Below are 25437 nucleotides of genomic sequence, written 5' to 3'. Positions count from 1 at the left end.
ATAAAGTCACAGTGTTTTTCTGACAAACTTTGGCTGAGAGTTTTGAGCATTTTTAACTTATCGGGCTTGCAGAGCATTTTACAAGGAGAGTGAAGTCTTAAGGCATAAATCATTGACTTAAAGGAAAACAACTGTGTAACAATATTACACGATACACAGAACAGGATGCACTTGGATTCCAGTTTCTGTTCATTGGCTCACCAGAGAGGAGGATCATAAATCAGAAATAGAGAATGGAAATCAAAGAAAAGTAACAGGAAGTGTCAAAATGAAAACCTGGCAGAAATTACCAATAGGAGGAAAAGAAAAAGGACTCCAGATGTTAAAAAAAAAAAAAAGATTCAACGAACAAAAGATCTACAAGCAGAAAAGAAAAAAAATGATAGCTTGGGTGGGGGGCTTCTCCTCATTCTTTCTCACATACAAGCGAGGTCTAGGGAGGCAAGAAAATATGTATCTGAGAAGATGGGGGAGGCAAGGGGGGGGGGGGGAAATAGCCATATAAACATCACCTCCCCTCTTTTCTTCCCATGAAGCACAACTCTGGAAACTCTGATCCTAGAAATATTTCAACTGAGCTCACAATTCAAAAGGTTCATTAAATCCAGGATTATTACCATGAGAGAACTTGATCAGAGCAGCCAGACTGTAATGTTTAAGGGATTCTTTATTTCCACATACCTACGTGCTGCAGAGCTCGGAGTCACATGGCGAGCATGTGAAGCCCGGACCAGCACAGCACCAAGCCTTTTCCTCTGGGGCCATCTACCGGCAAAGCAAAGCAAAGCGGTGCTGGACCGGCTTCTCGGTGTGCTCCTGCCATGGTCACTTCACGAGGTGCGCTGCAGGAGAATGGTCACGCACCATTTCTCACGGAGCTGTACTCCAAGTTGTGTCGGAAGCCGTGGTCTTTCTGCAAGCCGGTGTGCCCCGCACGATGCCCACGGTGCGGGAGGTGGCTGCAAAGCACCTTTGGTCACGGCGGCTGGGAAAGTGCTCAAAGTCCATCCAGCTGCACTCGCAAACTTGAGAAGTGAATTTATCATTCTCGTCCGGAAAGAATTAACAGGAAAATCCTCAACAAATGAGTTCAAGCCTAAATTAACTAGATCGATCTGTAAATCTTCCCATACTTCACTTGCGATCACAGATGTTCCCCTCCTTTCCCCAAGCATGTGTCCTATTTAAATCCAACTACGTCCCGAAATTTTAATAATTAAGGAGTTAAGGTACTCTAAATCCTTCCTCCAACAAAAAACTCCACCCAAGATTAATTTATTCACCTCAGACTTTTTCAAACAAAGCTGTGAGTGTATGAATTAAGTTACAGGCTGATACTTAGAAAGACAAAACCGTTAACTGATCCGTATTTAGTTTTTTAAAGAACCAAGCTGAACAGTAGACTCCTGAATCAAGAATAGATTACATTTTTATTTGTCATGATCATTTCAGGGTAAATGTTACCACCTGGTATATACTTGTATCATGCTTCTACTGAACTACAATGTATTACTGTAAACTCGTTATTAAACTGCTTAACTCAAGAATGGCTGGAAGTTTAAGGCTATCATTAGAAAAAGAAAAAAAGAAAAGTCCAACCAACAAAACCAACTAACTAACCACGCTTCCCCACCCAAATCAAATACCTTGCTCCCCTCACCTGCCCCCTGCACACTTTACAGGTTTAATGACTGTTTGAGCAACATTCATAAACCCTACTGTAAATTGAGGAAAACCTCAGTCGCAGCACTTTCCATACAAAAATAAATTCATGTTTTAAGGAACCAAAATATCCCTACTTATTAACAGAAAATGTATGCTGACCCACCAAGAGCCATTGACATCTGAAAGGCTTATACTATCTTTAAAAGAGTTTTCTCTCTCAAAACTGAGAAATTGATATGCTTTCCAATTTAAGAGATTCAGTTGTTACGATTTAAGATTATACAATCTTTTATTTGCATTTCATTTAAGCACAAAGCTTTTCCACCAGAGTACCTCACCTGCTTTCTGTGCTAGATTTGTCTACTTAGCTCTATTCCACTGTAGCCACGGACCCAAGGAAGCGGTAAAAGCCCCTTGCTATACACACAGGCCCAGATGGCATGTGCTTGTACGTGAACACCGAACTGGAAAGTTTCAACATATCAGCCATCTGACCACAAGATTTCAAAAACGAAAAATTTGTGATTTTCTGTGTAAGGACTGTTATAGCAGCCACTGCTCTGAGGTGAAAAATGAACTCTGTGCTTCTTAGAGATAAAGACGATCACAATCGTTAAGTTACTGTTACAAACCCTTAGCAGCGCAGACATCAGAAGTAATACTTGGTCTGTTTATGCATCAGTTATTTTCATGATAAAGTTACAAAGCTTTTCAATTGTTTCATACTCCTCAAGACTCCGGGACTCAGAAACACCTCCTCAAATTTGAGGCATCTCAGAAAGGCCACAGAAGACATAACACACATTCTTTGGTATTTTTGGCATTCTGCTGCATTGTAATGATACTTAAACCTCAATACTAAGTCTGGCAAATCTGTACTGTAAAGATGCTGGAGTTCTTAACAAAACAAGCCCTTTTTTATCTGCTGGCTGGCCATGTAACATATAAAGCAAACCTGTCAAGCTAACGAAACCCAGTGCTTCTCCACAGCCTGCAGCCAATGAAAAATCCCCTCGAGTGACATATCCCAGGAGACTTCTGGAGCAGTGCGAAGTCATATCTGGGAGAGTGTCTGGCCAAAGACCAAGTATGAGGTCTTCATGTTCCTCAGTTGTTTCTTTATCTAGAATGCTGGGAGGGTCACTTTCTAGAGCCTCCACATTATCTTTCTTCTCTTCCTCCTCCTCCTCCTCCTTTGTCGTCTTCTTCTTCTTCTTCTTCTTCTTCTCCTCTTTTAGCTTCTGTACTTTGTGCTTGAATATGTCACGATGCTTGGGTTCCTGAGGACCGCAGAAGAGTTTGTCTTTGCTTAAATGCAGCAAGTCATCTTCTGTTGGGATGCAAATCATGGCGTGTAATTCAGGGTTCCCCTTTCTCAAGAGAGACAAGTTGACCCATACGAGAGCCCTGGGATAGCGCATCAAGATTGGTAAAAAGACATCCTCAGTCATTTCCTTTTGTCCAAGTCGGGAAATAAGGCGGATTCGACGATCTTTTCCAGAAGTGGGATAGCACCAGGCTGCTACCTGCATTAGCAATTTCTTGCTCCTATTAAAAAGTTTTAAAAATAAACATCAAGGATAGTTATTAACAAGTAGCACAAGAGAAATCCAGAAACTCACTTATTTACAAGACCATGATCAAGGAAGCCCAGGGGCTTTCTGTAACCTTCTGAGCCGATGTTTGTATCACTCAGCACAAAAAGAACAGGGGTGAGTGGAATTCATGTGTTAGGGTACTTCTTAAGGAGACATTCCATGTTAAAACCTGCTTTAATTGCAAACACTTTAAAACCTTCAGTGACACTCATTCAGTCCTGAACTGCCAGTATTTTCTTCCTCTAGTAACTACACAAAAACGGGAGACCTGCATTCAGACACTTTCCAAACACTGTTGCTGCCCTCATGTGTTGCACTGAAATGCAGGAGATTCTATTTTCTTTGCAGATATGTAAGTAGTGCAAGAACCACCTGAGATGGTGCATTAGAAAAGAGTATGCAAGCTGATATACACAGCAATTTTTAAGTCACAAATATAGGCCTCAAAGCTCTGCCTGCCTAGAAGCAGGCACTGCATGTCAACTCCAAAATGTTAAATTCAAGACTGTTATATTTAAGATAATTCCTTACTTCATCTAGTCACAGTGTTTGCTGGAGAAAAACAGGACTTCCACTCAACAGCAAAATTCTGGTCCTCAGCAAAACTATTTAATCTCCTCCTCATTGTATTTGGATCAATTCATTCTCTCAACTTAATAATCAAAGCTGAGCTGTTCCTTTTCCCAATTCAATTATTTCTAATAAAGGAATGACACCTCACGTGGTTGTATCATTTTGACATACCTGAGAACAACAAAGTCTCTTGTCATAGCTTCATCTCTCTCACCAAAGTTTTGGCTGCCTGGATCATCCTCTCTCTTTATGGCACCTTCAGAGCTTGTGATTTCCATGGTCTCCTCTACCTCACCAGTCTCAGAGGAAGCTTCTTTGACCACTTCTGGTTCGGGGTCACAAAATCCATTCCCTTCAGTCGCACAGTGCTCAGAGTGTGGTGAAGAAGGGCAGAGAAATTCTTCTGAATCGTTCATTCTTCTTTCCCAGTTCTTCGTCAGCTGCCCCCAAGGACAGATGAAAGGGGACAGAGTGCCCAGCTTGACATAGTTTGCCCTTTTTGCAGGGGGACGCCTAATGATAAATCAAGTAGGTAAGAATATTTCTTTCCTAGGCCCTTATTTCAAATTAGGGCTTCAAAAGGCTAAATGCCTATTTTGCCATACTGATCTACGGTGTTTTGAAAACAAGTATTTAGAACAGAAAGCTACCTGTGCATTCACTTGGTAATCTCATTGACCAGTAACTCTGAAGTTACACTTCTAGACAACACTGTTGTATTTCTGCCCTCTACATCCTTTCAGCCATTCTGGATACTTCTACTTACTACAACTGACACCACCGCCATTTCCTCTGAATTTCTCCCACCTCTGAATTTCTCCTACTTCTCCTTCCTAGTCCAAAGGGAAACCGACAACAGTTTGTCCAGAAGACACTTCTAGCTGACCCGTAAGTATGGTTAAGAGTTCTATGTTTACTGCAATGAAAACAAAGGCAAACTGCAGAATATCTAGTATTAAAAATAGTATTTAAAAGGTTGACACTGAAATACACCCCTTTGTTCACTTCATCCTTTACCACAGAATACTACTCTAATGTTCTGCCTTCGCTTTCTCCTCCCTCCTCCCATTTGCTGCTAAGGTTGCTTGAAATAAGTTGTTACGCAGCCTTCTTACAGCCTTGTAACTGAGCACATGTCTGGAAATAGAAGGTTTTAGTTCATTTATACGGCCTGTTTAGCAGAGTCTTTCTGTTATGTACAGCTTGGATTTTTTTCTCCTTTAAATAATACTTGAATTTAAAACTCTAGTAAAATATCTTCATAAAGTCCAAGTCTAAATGAACACAACAACAGATAATTAAGGAACTACTTTAAGCAGCATTACTTCTTTTCCCACTCTTAGGATCAGTCCTGAAATCAGTATTACCGTTTGAATTTTTCAAGAAGGGTGGCTTCCAGTTCTTTGGCAAACTGCATTCCCGCTGGGCAATCTGGGAAATCATTTGGAGTGTGAGGTGTTCTTTGATATTCAGAATGCTTTGCAGCCTCTTGCAAGCCACCAACTCGTACACCTCGATATATCTGTTATAAAAACCAAAACCCCAAAAAAGCCATGTTTGTATTGATTCCTGGTTACTAACTGAAACAAGACATTAATACTCCTGAAGCTACTGCCTTAAAAAATTGAAAGTACTGCTTCAGCTTTCGAAAAAAATCAACTTAAGTATGGTTTCCACAGTTCTAAATGATGACTTCAACAAAAATATTAGTCATGTTCTTTAAGATTGTTTGGAAAAATAATCAAGAAAAATAAATAGAATTTCACAGGTTCTGATCTTGTATGTTGCCAGGAACGTTGAGAGAGCTGGAGATGTTCAGCCTGAAGAAGAAAAGGCTCCAGGGAGACCTCATTGCAGCCTTCCAGTACTTAGAGGAGGCTTATAAAAAAAAGACAGAGAGTGACTTTTTTTCCACAAGCAGTGATAGGACAAGCAGGTATGGCTTTAAACTAGAAGAGGGAAGATTTAGATTAAATGTTGGAAAAAAAAATCTTCACTCAGAGGGTGATGAGGCCCTGGCACAGGCTGCCCAGAGAAGCTGTGGATGCCCCATCCCTGGAGGTGCTCAAGGCCAGGCTGGATGTGGCTTTGGGCAACCTGGTCTAGTGGGAGGTGTCCCTGCCCATGGCAGGGGGGTTGGAACCAGATGGGCTTTATGGTCCCTTTCAACCCAAACCATTCTATGAATGCGCTATTAATTTCATAAAATCACTGTTCAATTATTGTAATACAATAGGTGCCACTGTACCCTCTCCACTCAAAATTAGAAAGTTAACTGTAGAAAGGCACTGTAACAACTGTCTAAACATTCAAAAGTAGCATACTCCTAACAGCACCAGGAAAATATTCAGCCTAACTTCCAACTTTGCGTTTCAAGCTCCCCTCAAATCAGAGGCAACAGAATGTTGTCAGAACAGTGGAGATAGCCAAGCTGGAAATGGATTAGCAGCTGGCATCAAATGAGTTCTCTTCAGAGACATATGCTCTTGGAAACACAAAACCCAAGAGCTATAGCATTAGCTTTCTTTTCATAGTCCCCACGCTTCAAGCTTCAAACTGCCACGTGGGCACAGTTATACCCAACAGAAGATATGGAAAGCTATTGGGGATTTTGATCCTCTGATGGTGAATTGATTACACCATGTGAAGTATGCTAAAATCAGTATTTCAAACCAAATGACATCATTTGTTGTATTTACTTGCCATTTCCAAGGAAAGTCACTTACAAAAGGAATCCAGAAAGCCATGCCCCAGCCCTTTGGGAGATAGATATCCCAGCCACTCCCCCATCCTGGTCGATCTTCTCCAGCCATTTTTCCTGGCTGTTGCACCAACAGTATGGGAATCTTAGACTCACAAGGACCCAAATCGAGCTGTGATCCAGGTACCAATAACTGGGCTCTCATTTGGTTTAAATCCTGAGAAGGAGGAGAAATTTCCCGTAAGTTAGTAACCTTTTTCCCTCTTCCAGATAACGTTCTGAGACACAGACATGAGATAACTTATGACGAGGAAAAACAAATTAGAAACTTTCTACACATTTGAATTGACCATCATTGAGGCATAAAATATACCTTTAGAAAAAAAAGTAAACTTTTTTCCCTCTCTTGTAACTTCCATATTCCTTAATGGATGGCAGGTATTGAAACTCAAAAGCAAAAATGTACAGCAAAGATGAGAAAGAAAAGCAAGTATTCCAACTTGATTCTTATAGATTTATGCACAAGACTAGACTGAGCTGGTGCTTTCAGAAAATCTGCCGATACATGGATAAAATCTGAACTATATCCAGGGAGATGGAAACAGCATTTAGTCATGAATCAGTTTTGCATGAAGCATGCTGGCACCAAGGCTTTGTCAATCACTCGTTGTTATATTTCATTGTACAGCATTATGAATACATTTATGAGAAGAAGAACGCCAGACTGCAACTTTATACGTCCCTTCTGCATCAGCTGTTTTTGTAAGGTAAACATTACATTTCACAACAGCAGGAAGACCACAAAGACTGTGCTGATCCCGTTATGTGCTAGTGTAACATTTTGGAAGCATTTTGCTTTTTTACACTGTGGTGGTCAATTTGAAAGAACACAAAACTAATTTGCATCGCAAGAATATTTGGAGAGATGTTTCTGCCATATGAACATTTTCTCTTTTGGGTTATAATGGTGCCAAAATGTATCACCTCTTGTGACTAGATCACCTTTTCGCCCATTCAGTTGTGGGTTGCTCCAATAGAAATGTCAAAATAGAAGGTTTCAAACCTGTAAGAGCACATTTAAAGCTGTCTAGAAATCACAGGTATTACCCAGAATGACACAACACAGCGTGTTGCAGTTCACGACCAGAAGGATCTACTTAGTCTCATTTTCCTTTCTTTTGTCAGAAGAATCCACCTAGCTTTGACTGAGGAGTAAAAGGATAGAGCCTCCCTTTGCCACTTTGTCTCTTTTTATCTGCTATACACGAGTTAAGGTGATGCAGGAAAATCCAATTCCAAATCCTTCAGGTAAATAAACCTATGATGATTTTAGTCCTGTGGACAATCCAGTAAAGCTTTCTTTTAAGTGAATCACAAACACTGCCTATACAAGAACATTACATAAATGGTACGGAATAGACACTTAAACTCAGCAGTTGGATACTACTACATTAGTAAACTACTGCTTTTGGAGTTAAATAAGTTTCAGGAGTCTCATATATGGACCGTTAACCATTTTCTCCACGGCAATCCACCTTGTTAGTTACCTGCTCTGAAATTTTATTTTCAGTGACGTTCTTACAGATGTCCTGGTCCCAGATAAAGCTGTGAGCGCACTCAACGGGTACACCCTCCAGGTACAGCTGCCTAACTTTATCATTATCTACAAAAGAAGAGAACCTTCAAGCAAAATTCACATTTTTGCAGTTTAAATTTCAAATTATCGAAACCACTCCAATATCATGAGTACAATGAGCAAACTGGAAAAAAAAAAAAACACTACTGAGAGGTTAACAGTCATCAGAGTGTCTGGAATATATCTTAACACACATTTTTCCAAATACAGAACATGAAATAAACTACCTGTTAGTCTTAGAAGAATTAACCTTGAGTTTTCTTACAGACATTCCCTAGTAAAAGTGACATCACATTTGGCAATGTTAGTTACATACTTAGGAAGCAACTTTTAATATTCTGGAATTTGGCGTTCCAGGAAAAGTATGCAGCTCACCCAGGTTTGGTAAAAAAGCAATGTTACAAAGTCTGAAATAAGTCCTAAGCACTTTTCAGATAAGTGAATCTGACCTTTAAAAAGTGTACATACAGGCAATATTTTTACGGATACGACTACAATGCAGTATTTATTTAGCACTAGCTTTCCACTCCCTGGATCATTTCAGGCTCTGCACTTCAAGGAAGGGTATTAGTATGTCTGCTTTGAGTATGTCTGCACAGTCCCACTGCGTAAGTGAGTGTGTACTACTGAAGATGATAACAGTTCATCATTTGGGGTATTAAACCTACCTCTGCTTCAACTCCGCAGTCCAAGCAAAATAGAGAAAAACTATGGGTTAAAAACCTACAGGTTAAAAGCATTCAGCATTCCATATATGGTACGCAGTGCACGCCAATCCATATTCTGAGTAAAATAATCCTTACCAACAAATGATACAACGAAGCTATTAATAGTTATGTGATTAAAACTCACTGCCCACTGAGTTATGTGATTAAAACTCACTGCTGCTCACTTTGCAATCTACAGTCTTACATATTAAAGGAACAATTTGTTTGTTTGTTTGTTTTTAAATAATGTTTTGTCTTTTGAAAGACAAAATTCAGGTAATTTTTCCAGTTAATGTGGACAAAGACTTGGTGCACAGAAGACAGGGATTGTTCAGTAGTCCTAACTATACAATAGATACTACCAAACATAATTGCAATAATTACTTGTTAAAAAAATACATACTGTCCATAGTAATTACAGTTGCAAAAATCAACAGAAACATTTAATATGGCAACACTCCTGATAGCCTGATGGCGCTATTAACCTGATACTTGCTAAGCATTCTTGCTGATAAGATACATTTACATACAATGATGAGGAAGAAATACTAAAACAGTAATCAGATTAGGGTGGCATTCCTTCAAATTAAGAAGGACTCTGCATTTTACTGTGGACATCTTCACAAAATTAATGTAAAGACTCCAAATAAATTATTACAGTTCTTAATTTAAAATAAAGATCCAAAATATAAATGTCATTTTGGGCATCCGTTCCAGGTACATGCACTAGCAGGCAATCACCTAATAGCTGTTTCATTTAGAACGGCCAACAGATCTTCTTCTCTACCCACTGGGTACAGACCTCTATACAGCACAGAATTAAGGTTTGTAGCAGAAGGACTACAACTGCAATGTACAGCACAGCAAGATCTAGCGGAAACAGAAGATTTTATTTTGTAAGGTTTCCAGTTTATTAAAACAAACAAACCAAACACAGAAAGAGCCATGCTATGGATGACAACTAAAAAGAAAATCTTTAGTCCTTGCCAATTTAGCCACAAGAATTCCTTCTGTGATCCAAAATTAAATCAATAACCTGAGGAGGAACCTGAAAAGGTTCTACGTTCCCAGAGGAAAAGCACGTCCTGTCTGGAGATACAGCAAATATCAACGAACTGAAGGAAGGAGAAAAAGACAGCAAAAACGCGAGTAGTTGTGGTAGGGAATTCCTTCCTGACTCTTAGAGATAACCAAGGTGAACGTAATTACAGGCAAATGGAAGGTAAGGGAAGGGCCTTTCCCATCTTCTGTACAGAAAGTATTTGTGAACATTAGAATCTCTTTAGGTTACATTATTTAAACATGTTCTACTTCCTTCAACTGTAAATTCTTCACTGTAACTTTTTCTGAATTATTTTTTTACCTCTTATCTCTATTACCACAGCTGAGATAATGCTATCCCTGTCATTCTTGGAGTTCTTTGGAATTCCTATATTGTAGGGCAGGATTTATCTTTTTTTTTGCCTACAGTCCACCCAATATTCTCCTCACTACCCTAAAATCTTTAACAACATACATTCTTTTACCTTAATCTCCATTCAACCTGGAGAATCCCATCTCTCTGCAAAGCATACTGTAATTCAAACTGTAGCCTTTTCCTGTTTTCTTCACTCCACAACGTAAGATTTCTGGAGAAATAACCCTACTGATGAATAATTTGCTTATGATATTGGAAGTGAGATGTTGCAGCTAGTACAGGAAATGAGGGAGCTGCATTACTAAGCACAGAAAGCTCAATGACAATCAGCATGTTACCTGCTTCTGCTGATGTCAAAGGTTGGTGCTCAAACAATACTGGCAGAGGAAAAGTTTTGTTTCATTTCATATTGTTGTTCTGATATGTAACTGATTACCTTAGCAATCTTAGAAGACAGAAGTAAGGTTAAGAGTGCTTCTACTTGAAATTTTTCTTTCTGTCTGTGAGAAGCAGCAGCAGAAGCAAAAAAAAAAAAGTACTGTTAAGGAACAGTTTCACAGCGTGTATGCGGGGGGTACCAGGAGAACCAATGCAAAGGGCTGGATACCTAAACCACTGCAAGAATGTGTTTATTGGCAAAGAATCAGGCTCTGTGTTTGCAGAAGTAACTTTAGCTCACTTATCTTTCATGATGCATTCTCCTTATGCGCATCTCATTCACTGACTGTTTAGAGGCTCCACCATACCCCATGCTGAGCAGCAGAATTTGTATTCTCCCATAAGACAGCAGCAGTGTATCAAAATGTCGGAAGAGTACTTTAAAACGGAGAGAAGACTAACGCTAATTTGCGGTCATGTAAGTACTGACCGCTTGCTGGGAGGCTTGACTTCCAGAAGGCATAAACCTGCTGAGAAGGCAGTGAAAAGTGATTTATTCACAAACTCTCTATCCCACAGCCTAAAGAAATGAGGTCAGTTCCGTGAATAAACACACAGCCTGAACCCATGCATATGCATTCAGGAGTGTGAGTAACTGGGAAAGACTGAAGTTACCTTTGGTTAACACGTCACCCACAGGGGGAAAACTACACAGGCATTACCTTAGAACAGCTTTTTGAAAACAAAATAAAATAAAAGGAATATGGATAGATCCATGTCATTTCAGAGATTTCACGTATGACAATCCACAGACAGAGATGAGGGCCGTAACTTACCTAAACTATTTGCACATCTGACAAGTGATGCATCTCTAAATTAGTAAGCACTGGCTAAGAAAATCTATTGGTTTTTACCCATTGAAGAACAAGAGACTAAAGCAAATATACAATCTGCTACCATAAGCAGTGTCATTTCGATCTTACTAATATTAATCCCAATAGCATTGGAATGTCCAGGAAGCAAAAAGCGGAAAAAAGTGTGGAATAGAGCAAGGGTTCCTTTTTATTGCTCAGTCAACGTGACATGTCATTAAGACAAATGGCTAGTACCATTTCTTACACAAAGGTCATCTTACCACATTACCACATCTGAGTAAGGTTATATCAAAACAAGGCTTAGAAAGTTTATGTAGTTCTAAGGCTCATAAAAAGATTTCCTCTTACAGAAGGAGCAAATTAAAACCATTTCAATGGAATTACAGACCTCATCTTCCATCAGTGGATCAACTATCTAGAATAAAGGCCTAACTTTTTTTTTGTGGGTGTTACTGTGGAAACATTGGTAATATCATTGCCGTGGTAATGTATATACTATGTGCCAAGATTAAATTCCCTCATTATTTTTGTTTAAACAAATTGCCCTTTATAAATTTGAAGAGGAGGACAGAATCCCTTCCTGGATCACTCCTCACAAAAGAACCAGTGTAAGCAGGACAGAACCGTTTGGAAAAAATGCTGGTAAAACTGGTAAATCAAACTCAAATAACCCCTGGGAACATGTTGCTTTTGATGACATTCTTGCTGGATATTTCAGTAATATGACTCCAAGTGTGGACAATAATAGGGTTCTGGGGAAGAGTGCAACACTAAGATCAGTATGCAGTGATGTCATTCTAGACATTTATGGCTTACAAACTTCAAGTTAGACGCGATCTTTCTGCATCGAATGGCCTTCAATAGTTTCTCCTCCATTTATTTAATGGATTTTTAAACTCCTGCAAATCCACCAGGCAATCAAGGAGGTTGATAGGAACAAAGAACAAATACAGTTGATAGATAGAGGCAACAAAACGTGCAACAAAACCACATGCTCCAACAAGATCACAAACTAAGCTGCACATAGTTTCAGGTCCTGAAACAGTAAACAGTGTGAAGAATGGATAATGCCTGCAGATAGAGAATAGATACAAAACATATTTTGCACAGTAACTGATTATGCCTAGGCTTCCTTTTATTAGTACAGATGCAATTTTACTTTTTCTTCAAAAACACTAAGAATCAAAAGCATGTGAAGGCTTTCCTTGACTAGAAAATTATAAAAGTATCTGAGTTTAATAAACTAACATGGATAGATTTTCTAGAAGTTTTTCAAAAATGTAACTTCTCTTAGCTACTTGAACAAGTAAACCCATTACGACAGAGATACAGCACTGGTAGTAGCTGTCACATAGTCAATTACCAAGTCAGGATGGGAACAAGAGTCTTTGGAGAGTAACAGTAGCCTCTCTTTTCAACTAACACTTGAGGCTGAGAGGAGAGCGGTAGTTATACCTCAGTCTTGAGGTTTCTAAGTAGGAGAGATGACCTACCACACCATACGATTTAGCCACTGCACATCTAATGGGTACACAGCAGACTGTGAATAACCCTCTAAGTCATCCCACACAGCATTAGGAAGTCATTCAGGTGGGAAACATGGAGAACAGCAGCCATTCCTGTTCCCTCCCTACTGCTTCTTGTAGCAGGGCTGTTCTCTCCCTTTCTGCTCCCTTACCATGATGTCCTTTTGATTTTCTGTTAGAAGACAGCTGTATTATCTATCTACCTTCATTCTTCTGCTTACTTTTAACCTATCTGGTAGTGATGTGTCTGTGCAACATCAAGTCCTTTAGCGGGACCTAAATTAAAAGGTATCTCACACAGTTTACTTTTTCTTGCTAGCTGATCAAGGGCTTTCTCCCTCACCTGAACAGAAGTCAGAGAGGGGAGGTAATATTTTGAGCTTATGATAAAATAAAATTTTAAAAAAATCTCAGAAAGGAACCAGAAAGTGACACCAGATTTTCTGAATGTTTGTGGTTTAGAAGATTTTTTTTGCAAGTAGAAAGACCTTGAAGATGGCCATTTCTAGCCAGCCAAAGAAAGACAGGCATAGGTACCTACTTCCTCTTGTCTCCCTGCCTTACATCATTACTTCTTTACTGTGTCTCTCCTTCCTGAGGGACGACCATCTCTGGCAGTGGGACAGAAACTGCAATGTGCCTTTTCCAATGCTTAGAAGCCTTCCACTGAACTCACCTTCTTGAACGCATCTTCACAGACATGACAAGCAGAATGAAAGGGAACAGACTACTTCTTGTGGTTGCTAACTCCTTTACCAGCTCAAACAAGTCTCTGTAAACAAGTGGTGTATAGCTCACCTTACTCCTCGGGACGAAGGAACCAAAGTAGAGGTCACATATGCAGCAACATTTCCAACACGAACATTAATGATGAGAATGTAGCTAAGCAGAACTAATAAACAGAAGAAAGGCTGTTCTACATACAGAGGTTAAAATAGGAGGATATAAGAAAACCTGAATAGGAAGAGTTGTGCTAAAAGAGAGCTAAAAGATGGTAACCTAAATCAGCATTCAACCTGGTTTTCAGTGAAAGCTAAGGCTAGATTATTCCAGTATCTTGTAAACACACCACCAAGGAAACGAAGTATTTTGAAGTCTCTGGCAACTTCACTTGTCTTGTTTGCTAGCTGACTATTCTGTTTCTCACACTAAGTTAGCCAGGCTGTGTCCAATCAACCTAATTGTAAATGCCTACACAGCACTGTACACAAATCCCATTGTGTATGTTCTTGCACGTTTTTCAAGGACGTTCAAATCCAACTGATTTTGTATTTTGCACTGAAACGTTGTGCAAGTCAGCACTGAAATGAGTCTACGTAGTCACCCATGCATCTTTTGTTTTCAAGGAAGATACCGTCTTGACCATTTGAAATACTAACCTTGCAATTTATTTTTTTTCTCCCTAGTGAATTTGCAAATTTCACCATTCAAAGACTATAAACCAGAAACAGCAGGCATCTTCTTGGAGAGAGAGACAGCACCTGGAAGACTAAATACTGAACAGAAACTGAGCATCTTTTAGCACCTGGTTGGCCTTGCCAGGATTCGAACCTGGATCATCTGTATGGTCAGACAGAGGCTTCCACTGAGCACAAGACCAGCTTTGGTGCACATCCCTCCCTCACAATTGCTGTTCTAAAACCTATGCACTCTATGCAATTTTCAGGCTGCTTCTGTTCTGACAAGGCAAGTAGAAAGAGGAAGGAAACATTCTGAAAGCTAATGCTAGAGGAAAACAGCAAGAAAAAAAATCAGTAGAATATGACAGTAAATGAAAACAGAAGTGTAGAAAGAAACTGAATCTCTTGCCTTTGTCAGTTTCACACACAATATAAGCAAGGCATTTTACCTTGGTATTTTTCAGGGTCTGGCATGGCTTTTCTCTTCTTTTTTGGCAGATTTACTCGAGGATCTCCAACAGTGAGGCCCAGTATTGTACCTGGTGGCATTTCTGATGGTGAACTTATCCCTTTAAAAATACATAGATGAACACTGCCATGAAACCACAAATAAATTTGCAATCTTCTTCTGCACTGTTATTTTGTGCATTTTTGCCTGCAGGGATGTGACACCACTAGAAGCCAGAGATGCAAGCCAGAGTACTCAGTTTAGCATGTTTTGAAAACTCACCAATGCTTGTTAAATGTCCAATAACAAAAGACAACAACAGCAGCATAAGACTTAGTCTGCAATTATACTTATGCTTAGCATAGAAATGAGGTCACTCGCTCAACTTACAGACTCATATTCATCCTTTACGTTTGGCACAACTCTTAAGTAACAAACCTTTCTTTTCTACTTTTCTTCCAGAGAAAGGGAAAAAAAAATGTAATTTTTACCTCATCTTGTCCAATCTGAGGCTTAACTGCTTGAGACCGGGGAGCTTGAGTATAATTTGAGATCTAACATCACCAGCTCTTTATCTGCTTTCAGAGCTAAAAACTAAGATGTTGTTTACTTTGTATTTTACATCTCAGCCAAGTAAACAAATGCTCATTAGGAACAAAAACATGCAAAGCAAGACAAAATGCTTTCAGTTTGAGCAGGAGTCTACCATGTTATCTGAGGAGGCAGTTTACAACTTATTGTCTTAAGTGTGTGTATATACGTGAGTGATATAGTCCAACATAAACTATATCCCATCAACAACTTCAAATCCAAGTTCACAAAGACAAGAAACAAGATTTATCTGTTTAAGAGTTTGGACTACACAGAGGACTTAATGTTCCCTTTAAAAAAACATCAGCGTAGCTATCCTCAAACCTTTGACATTGTCACAGTAATTACCTATATACATACTCACTAGCATCACTATCTTGATGAAGCAAAAAAAAAGCCTTTCCAAATCTAAGCCAACTTGTTAGCATGCCAGTTTTGACCGCTAGAACCTAAGAATTTTCCCTTCCTCCCATTTCACCCATGCCCAAATACCTTCTAATAGCTCAAAGATAGCAGTTTGACGTTGATGAAGAGATACTTTTTCAGAGTCCTTGCAGTTTTCTACCCACCACTTATTCAGTTCCGATTCTGAATCTGCCATCTCCTGGAAAACAACACCATCTAATTAACTCAAGTAGTAATTTAGTATTTTCTATCAGTACGAATTCAATCTCAGTTTGTCTTAATCACTATGATTATTTTCTTCCAGGTTTCAAACCAAAATCATTTATTTCTGATGCAGCTTATTCCTATATTCCACTTTATAATACCCTCCAATAAGCACGTTCAATTTAACCTGTGTTCCAAAAGTAAACAAAGCAATCCACAATCCTTCCTAACTCTGTAGTCGGTAATTTCTTATAGAAAGCCAGAAATTTTATGGCCTTCTCATGTTTGCTGCAAGAGACAACAAAATCCCACACTGAAACCACAGAGATGCTACACGCCAAGAGGTGGACAAAATACTAAATCCTGTAGAAATTATGCATTTGATTTAAAATACAAGTCTTCTATACTTTTCATGCCTTGCTCTACAGAGTGCTCTAGCTTGTTGCTTGAGAAACATGATCTATAGATCGCCAAAGACAGCATGAATTATTCTAGACCTCTCAACACAATGTGTCCCTACTAAACTTTCAGAGCCCACTCAATAGTGTCATAGCTTCTGTGTTCTTCCTACCCACACTTGAAGTCCATACAGAGCTCCTCCTGAGATCAGCATCAGTCAAGGGGCTCAATATAGAGAAGCTAACAGAGTAAAAATACTTATTTTAAAGGCTAACCTGTGTAAGGCTAGACAGTTTGTGATTCTTTCTAGCAAAAAGAAGTTTGCGCACCCTAGAAACCTTATTAAAGCTACAGTAGTATCCAACTTGCTATTTTCCTTACTGTTTGGAGGGAAGCAGCTTTCAGGGTCTCTGTAAGGACACAGTGTGATAGCGGGCCGATCAGTCGATATCTGAGAATCTCCATAGTTCGATCACTGAAACAGAGGGAAGTTTCACCTGAGTGTATGCTTGTAGAGCACACTTTTTTTCCCCCAGTACTTTGTTAAGCTATAATCCATCTACTTTTAACTGGTTATAGGTCACAGTTTCTGACTCTACTGTGAACAAACCTGATCACAACACCAGTAGTTTGTGAGATCCATGAGTAGGACTGCAACGGATCTCTAGTGCCATCACCAATTATTTTTTTCACTGGCACAGTTTTTTCTCCTTCTTTATCCTCTTTCTTTCTTTTTTTGCCAAGGCTCACAACGACATCCATTTGTTCTTCCTCTTGAACTGATGTTGTAACTGGCTCAGGAATACAGACTTTTTCAGGCTCTGAACACTGAAAAATTTCTTTTAACTCATTCAGTATGTCCTAAAGAGAAGTCAAAAGTTTGGATTAGGAGGATGAGCAGGGCATTACAAAGCTTAAGTACAATTTTAAGAATTACACTCTAGCATTTTAATTTCTTATAAGGATTTAAGGGAATGATCTTCATTCTGCTTAAGTCCATGCCTTACTATCAAGTGCTGAATGTAATACTGTTGCCAGGAAATTACTGTCACTCAAATTAATGGAAGAAAAATTGCAAGTGTACAGTTTATTTTATTTACTTATTGAAGTTCATAGCTAAGAAGCAGATTATGATTATCTGTGATGACAGCAACCAAACAGCCCGTCATGGGTGGCAGTGAGAAGGAAGCAAATCAAGCAACAGCACATTGTGAACGTACCCCAAGGGAAGTGTCACTAGAAAAACTTGAACAAGCTCACAACAAAAATCTCAGAGGCATGCACCTTAAGAACAAGTTGCAGAACACAAATATGGTCAGTGTGAAAACAGTGCTGTAATTTTTAATTCCTAAGGCCAAGTACTACAACTGTCTCTTCTACACCTTTCAGAAAGTATCTCCAGCATAAGGAATAGATAATGCATGAACAAATTGGAATTCAACTATGAAAAACAAAATACCTGTTTGAGAGCTGGATGCATCCAGATCCATAACTGTCTGTTTTCAGACCCATCCCTGGGTTTCCAAATAAACGTAACGGGACCAAGCGTATCCTTAGGATAGCGATCTGCTCGGTAAAGATTCAGGGAACCCTGGAATCTTCCAGACAGACAACGCGCCACTCCAAATGTCAATCCTGAAGAAGAAGATACTTATTGAAAAACAAAATTGTTTAAGAAACAAAAAAAAAAAAAAGAAGTTCAGTCTGGCTGTTAAGACAGTACCAAATAAAGAAGACAATAATAATTCATTTACTACAAGACAAATGAAAATAAGAAATCGTGGTCCTAGTATAGGACATTTTAATCATGTTTTCCATCCAAAAATCACAACTAAGTATCAACTGTTATTACTTCTCAGACTGCTGGCATATTAAGAAGGGAAAAGGATGAGTCAACCTTTGGTCTGTTCAGAATCTTAACTTTATTTCAAACTAGTTAAATTTTACCTGTGTCAACACTACATATTCGAGCAAGTTGCTTCAGAAGCTCATTCTCTTTACCAGTCAATTCCAGGCAACAGTAATATGATAAATCCTGAAACAACAGAATAGTGGTAAAGTGAGAATAACTCCTGCAAGTGAACCTGGCAAGGAAAAATCAGATGGAGCTCCATGATTTAAGCTGTAGCAGTATTTTTTCATTCACTGAAATCTGAGTCAAAGAGAAAACATTTTCCTTTCTAACTTAACATTGCTAGTTAAAGGACAGCTGTCAGGCATTTCTCGTTCAAGAACCAACCTTCCCCTTGAACCAAGGGATCAGAAAGGTCACACAATAAAGCACCTGTCTTCAACAGCACCCTGCTCTGGAAGAAGATACAGGGATTCACTTCATTTCTAAGCTCTTATGGTTGAAAATGGAGTATTTCAGTCACAGTTACCTTTTTAATACATAAGACTCTTCTATAGGCTCACCTTGTTCTCTTTGATGCTCTCCACCTTTCACTGCAGTTATGAAATTATTCATTTCATAGCTAGCAGTTATTAACAGCTGACACAACATTACTTCAAAGAGACAGAAACACTTATAACTGAACAGTTAATTACTTCAAGAAAACAGATGCAAACGTGGTACCTGAAGAAGGCAGTGATTTGTCATGGCTCGGTAGCAAGCCCTGTAGCACTTCTCTGTAGGGCTGTCTCCTAAACAGTATCCCCATTTTTTTACCATATGAAATCTCTTTGCATGCCAAATATGCGTTTCCAGCCAAATATTCTTTCTTTGCCTGCGATTAAACTCTGCTACCAAATTCACGTGGCGCCTTCTAGCCTTGCGACATTTAGTCTTTGACTGTTCTTTTTTCTGATGTACAGCCTTCTCTGCCTGTTTTTAAAAGAGAGGACATCAAAGTAAATCTCGAAAGGACAAACTTGTGTTGAAGAAAAAGGTTAACATATACAAGGATACAGAAAGCATTAGCATAATCTAAACTATACTTTATCCTGATGTTATTTCTCCATAACTCTACCACTTCATTTGAGGGTAACTAACAGATGGAAATTTTATATGCAAGCCCCATCCATACAAGCACATCAAAGTTTGACTTGAACCCACAGTTAAACCAAAATCCCCAGACGTTCAGAAACTTACCAGTGAACAGTAAGATCTGTTGGGTGGTGAGGCCCTGGCACAGGCTGCCCAGAGAAGCTGTGGATGCCCCATCCCTGGGGGTGCTCAAGGCCAGGCTGGATGGGGCTTTGGGCAACCTGGTCTGGGGGGAGGTGTCCCTGCCCATGGCAGGGGGGTTGAACTTAGATGATCCTTAAGGTCCCTTCCAACCAAAACCATTCTGTGATTCTGCTACTTCCTGTGCCAACATCAGTATAGCCACGTGAACAAAAGAACATGATACTTGGAAAGCCTCGAAATCTGAGCTTGTACAGAAGCAGTATGGACTCAAAGACTGGCAGGTAGGACCTGAGGATTGTTAGAGTCTCTACAGTGTGCAAAAGCAAACAAGAAAGGGCCGTTGGTGATGTAAAACCAAATTGCTGGTAACGACCCAGTCAAGAATAGAATCACTAAGAGCGAATGCATGGCTGAAGAGGAAAGCTTGCCTCTCCAGTTTTTGTCTTTCTGTGAAGAGAAGTAGCAGAAAGAAATAGGGACTGTAGGGGAAAAATAAATAAACAAATACTTCTTACGATGCCCATTGTGGGCTCGCCAAGAAATGGCTGACAACAGACCATTGGTTGTAAGGGTAACAGCAGAGGAATGTGAACGCTAGAAAGTCACTGCCCTGAGCAGAGGAAACACTGAAATGACCCACGATGTCAAGGCAGACAGGCACAGAAGAATAAAACAAGTTCCAAGTCACGATCACACTCATGTGATTGCCTGCAGAAAAGGCAATAGAAGCCACTGGGACAATGGTACGTAACTGATTTGTTCAGAAAGACAACTAGAGAAAAAAGTGATGTGGTACTGTAGACAAAAAATGCATTTGTCTTCAAACTTGTGAAGAGGTAAGAGAGAGTCTAGGTAAGTTTTTGCATGAAAGCAGTCACATTAAAGGATCTAAGAAAACAAAGAAAGTGCGGCAGAATCAGAACAGTAACTTTGAAGAAGCAGACTTCAAACACCAAAAACTAATAGGCAGAACCTTTAGAAAGGGAAATGGCTCAGAAGACACAAAAGCCCCAAGAAACCATGAAACAAAAAACCTGCGTAGGCACACAAACTACACAAAAAGACCCGAAGAGAGAGAATAGAGCATAAGAAATGCAGCTGCATGACCTCAAAAATCCAAGAATCATACAAGTGAAAACAAGGATGGATAAGAGTGAGTATATACAGAGAAGTTAGAAATGCTTCCACATGAAATGAGTTAATAAAGTAGGACACAAAAGAAGAAATATAAACATGAAAGAATCTAGATTAACAAGGACAGAATGTGTAACCATGCAAAACAGCCCATGCTGTTTATGCCAAACTGTATAAAATCTCACCATGACTAACAAAGCAAAAAGAATGCCAACCAGAGCAATAAAAAAAAAAAAAGAGATGCAGGTTATGAAGGTCTAATAAACCACACCCGAAGGAACATGAGCAGAAGTACTTGAAGCAATTTCTGAATCATGAATCTTCGGGAACTCGGAAGGAAGGGGTAAGATCTCACAGAACTTGAAAAAGGCAAAGCTAGGGGGAGAAAGCGTGCAAGAAATATGTCAATCAACCAACCTTAACGCATAGAAAACTTATCAGGAAAACTCATTTGATCATTTTAAGAAGTGTCCAGAGAAAGTATAGTGATCAATGACAAACATCAGACAGAATCAGACAGATACCTTTTTTTAAAATACATATTAATGCCATAGTGGATTAGGAGCAAGTAGCTACACAGGAGCATTCTGACTAAATGCTGAGATGCCGCTCCAAAATGAGTTTCATGAGCAACCACAAATACTCATTAGCAGGTCTGAAGCTGCATGCAGCTGCCAGCTACTCCAGCGTATGTCAGAGCTGTAACACATGAACAATTGCAGCAATGAGCTGTGATGGTTTGAGTCCAGCAGGGTCACATCTCAAAGCAGTGGCGGGGTGCAAGCTAGGCAGGTGTTATTCAGGACTCCTAGAACCCAGATTCACCGCCCAAACTCACCGCCCTCCTGCAGTAAGGGTTCTATCACTACTCCAGTAACTTTTCAAGTTGCCCAATAATCACAGAGACAAGTTGTTAGTGAGATCTACCTGAGCTACCATCTAAAACTGAGAAGTTTCTGCATTTTGGATCCAAATATCAGCCAAAGTTTGTGTACCCACAGAAGTTTTGCAGACCAGCTCAGGTCTAAACATTAACAAACGTACAGCTGAACACCGTACATCAGCTATGCCCACGATACAGTTTACCAAATACTATCAAAACACACTTATACCTCTTTCCTGGCAATCTCTTGCAGCCTCCTGGGTAGGCGTTTAATATTGTGACTCATAGCTCGCCTTCGCATGTGCCTAGGTAGCGTCTGGAAAACTAGTGAGTTTGAAGACTTTTGCGTAACTGCTTTCAACATGGCTTTCATCTCAGCAGCACGAGCTTGAGCAAAGGTAGACACTGCAATGAAAAGAACCGTATCAGAGCACGACAAACGGCAATAATCAAAGAAGGGGACGCTACACAAATTCCTGAACTCCAGCAGAGTATTTCTGCTACATCCACCCGATGACTTCTTGAGGTAAAAGAAAATACTGTGTACTGTCTATTACTGAAGTAACAACTATTCTTTAGATATTCTGAAGCTTACCTATTTATTTAAGCACATACTTGGACATGAATGACTCTAAAAAGCTGTGGTGTAACCAACAAGTTCTATTTGCATCAACTACTTCCTTACTAGATTAGAGTAGCAATGTTTTCAGATGGTACTAAGAGAGATGTAAAAGCTTCATCATGGAAAAACAGGAAGCAGTAGTCGTATTACATCCTGTTTTAAAATGATCAAATAAAGAGCCAGAGGTTGATTTTGTTTTATACTTACAGAAGTGTATTCATTATCATAGCACTGCCACATTTTGAAAAACTAATTTGTCTCTTTGTTCTCCTAAACAAATATTCTGTTAGAAGAAAAGCTGTCTTTAACTCACATCATGAGCATAAACAGTTTCACTGGCTACATTAAAAACAGATGACTGTCAGTACTCATTTTATTGGTAAACAGAAAGCAAAATGCACACCCCTCATCACAAGTAAGTGCAATTTTTCAACTCAGAAGTCTGAAAGGACTCACTGAACAACATCTGGTCGTTCATTCTGGTACACAAGTATATCTGTATTTTGGAGAAAATCAGGAAAAACAGAAGACCAAATGGACACACCAAACACAGCATCAGTTCTGATTTTTGCTATTTCACAAAACCAAAGACAGACAGCACACAAATAGCAGCAGGTTGCCCTGGAAATTGTGGCCTTTTTTTGTATATACAAACCTGTTATGTATCTAGGTATTTCCTCAGAAGCACTCTGGTGTCCTCCTTGCCATCCTCCTCTTCCTCTGCCTCTCTCTCCTCTATTTTGTTCTCTGGGAAAATACTGGTCTTTCCTGTAGGGAGGCCCGGATGACTGATGCGCAAATTTCTGCTGTTGATACTGCTGCTCGGAACGAACATCTCCTGAAGGGTTTAGAAATGAACAGAGGTAACAGAAATACAAAGTCATCTGAGCAATGGATAAATGCTAAACCATCCTTTCTAATACGATTACATTACACACACCTCCTACTATATTTAACATGTACCTGAAAAAGCCATGAGAAAACAGAAATAAGTTCTTTTTCATCAGAAGAGACAAAAAATTTGAGCTGCCCAGCAGCAAGCTGCGGTAGATTAAGGAGTTTTTACACATTTTGAAAATGGTACCCAACTCAGACTTTGCCTCCAATGCTCTATCAGGCCCAATAAGAAAGACCTGATCAAAATCAGCCTATACTGACCGCCATCAGTAGTGGTTCTTATTATTGTCTAGTCGGGGTTTCAGTATGACACCAGCAAAGGTAATATTTTACCCATAACCATATGTATTTTTGTCTAGTATCTTCTAGCTTAAATAAGTCTCGTGTGTGTATTTCTATTACAGCAGTAAGTAAATTCAGCATGATACAGGTATGTTGGTGCAGTAAGTTACACACTCTTCTGGTGCAGGCATCTACATCAACATCAAAATTAAATAACAAAAATCTAGAGAAATACCCCTCAAGAGGGACAAGCACCTTAACAGCATTGCAAGGAAGTTTAAGAGAGCCTTGAAGCCCATAGTGAAGGATGAGCTTATATTCAACCTACGCAATTAAATCTTGGTTAGGATTTTGGCTGCAACTTGATATAAGGCTGTCAGGCAGCTCATGCTGGGTATCCGGACTAAAGAGAGCCCATACAGCCATTTCTTCCAACCCACCCACTGCACCAAGTCAAGTACTAGCAGGAACGCAGGGCCATACATTTCAGGGAGCCCCTCCACTGATAATCATCCTGTGTCAGAGGGAATGGGCAGGAGATTAAAAAAAAAAAAAATCAGTTTTCAGGTTGATGAGCTTCCTAAACAAGTTTAACGTATTGTCCCATAAATTCTGCCACTGGCATGAGGAACACACAGCCTGGAGGAGCAGATACCCCTCCAGTAGCCTCAATTTAAACGAGCTTAGAGCAGCAAGGAACCTCCCTCTTCTGTTTCAAGCAATTGTGAAACTGAAGTTTCACATTCAGCAAGAATGCTGTTCCAGCTCCTGTAACCAGCTCAGAAGCAACCACACATTATGCAGCAGTGCAGCAATTCAAACTGAAATATATATATATATGTATGTATACGCACACTTTGGGATAGAAAGAAAAGTAAGTTCTCACATGGAATAATTCCCTGATCTGAGTTTGCCACATGGCTGGGAGCAGTACTATCCAGACAGTGAGGTAAGGGTGGGGAGGAAGTAGCTGGGAGATAGGGATGGAGGCTGGAGCCAGCAAATTTGCGGAGACCTACAGCCCAAGTCAACTGAAAGAGGAGAGCTGAATGGCAACTAACTCATATCACAAATGCACCTTCCACTGTTAGGTTAGCCTAAAAATGGAGGAACTGAATACTTTAATAAGATGGAAAAACAGTGTTTCAAAAGGTAGTGACTGATTTAATACCCAAAGAAAAATCAGATGATTTTAGGTATTACATAGATTCATAGTTTTATAACTCCTCTGTATTTTTTTCCTTGTTTCTGCAGAACTAGCCCCATAAAACCAAGATACTCACTAACACTACAGGATAACGTTATGCATATGCTATTCAGCAGGGCAGAAAATTATAACCATGTAATCTTTTAAGATTATGGCAGAAAGCAGTGTTTAATCCGATAGCACTGCTTTGAGGACACTGCAAACCCCTCAGCCGGGGCTGGCCATAATTTGCTGCATCACCCTGCCTGCCTCAGCACCGTCCGCTCGATATGCAGGAACATTTAAACATCATTTTTTCACCCCAAAATAGAGAGGCAACGCGCCAACCTCCGAATGCTGCGCTCTTTGTATTTTTTCCCCAAAATAATATAGGTTAAAATAAAAGAAATCTAAGCCTGACTGAGGCGTGCGGTGGCACACGCAGACCAGGGGGCAGCGGGCAGGTCCCCCCTGAGGAGCCGTGAGGGGACCCTGAGGGGGCCGTACCTGGGGGCGGGCAGGGCCTGGGGCCGCCGGCGAGCACGGATCCCGGCTCAGCAGGCATGGTGACGCTGGCCGGCTGGTTCCTCATCTTCTTGGCCCGCTTCTTCTCCCTCGCGCCGGACATGGCCGCCGGGGGTGAGAGGACACACACGGGGAGCAGGGGAGGAGGACACGCGGTGCCGGTACCGGCCCCGGTGCACGCCGCGGCCTCGCCTCACCACACGCCGCCTCCCGAGCACCACAGTGCGCATGCGCACCGCGCCACCGCCGCCTTCC

General features: G+C 40.1%; 1 protein-coding gene across 1 annotated transcript; it reads right to left on the bottom strand.

Moving 5' to 3' along the window:
* Window positions 1-649: 649 nt before the first annotated feature.
* Window positions 650-25402, bottom strand: POP1 (POP1 homolog, ribonuclease P/MRP subunit). Its single transcript, XM_080583144.1, has 15 exons — window positions 25165-25402; window positions 22948-23130; window positions 21900-22075; window positions 19099-19347; window positions 18471-18558; window positions 17983-18158; window positions 17134-17384; window positions 16905-16998; window positions 16008-16119; window positions 14926-15045; window positions 8085-8200; window positions 6563-6754; window positions 5204-5358; window positions 4008-4349; window positions 650-3213 (listed from the first exon to the last, which is right to left on the bottom strand). Exons 1-15 carry the CDS (start codon window positions 25283-25285, stop codon window positions 2511-2513), a joined length of 3078 nt encoding a protein of 1025 aa, XP_080439270.1. The 5' UTR covers window positions 25286-25402; the 3' UTR covers window positions 650-2510.
* Window positions 25403-25437: the final 35 nt, after the last annotated feature.

Source organism: Anser brachyrhynchus, assembly GCF_964034855.1.
Source record: "Anser brachyrhynchus genome assembly, chromosome: 2".
Classification (NCBI taxonomy): Eukaryota; Metazoa; Chordata; class Aves; order Anseriformes; family Anatidae; genus Anser; species Anser brachyrhynchus.
The sequence above is the reverse complement of the archived record's forward strand: the minus strand, read 5'-3'. Positions and strand labels throughout refer to the sequence as shown.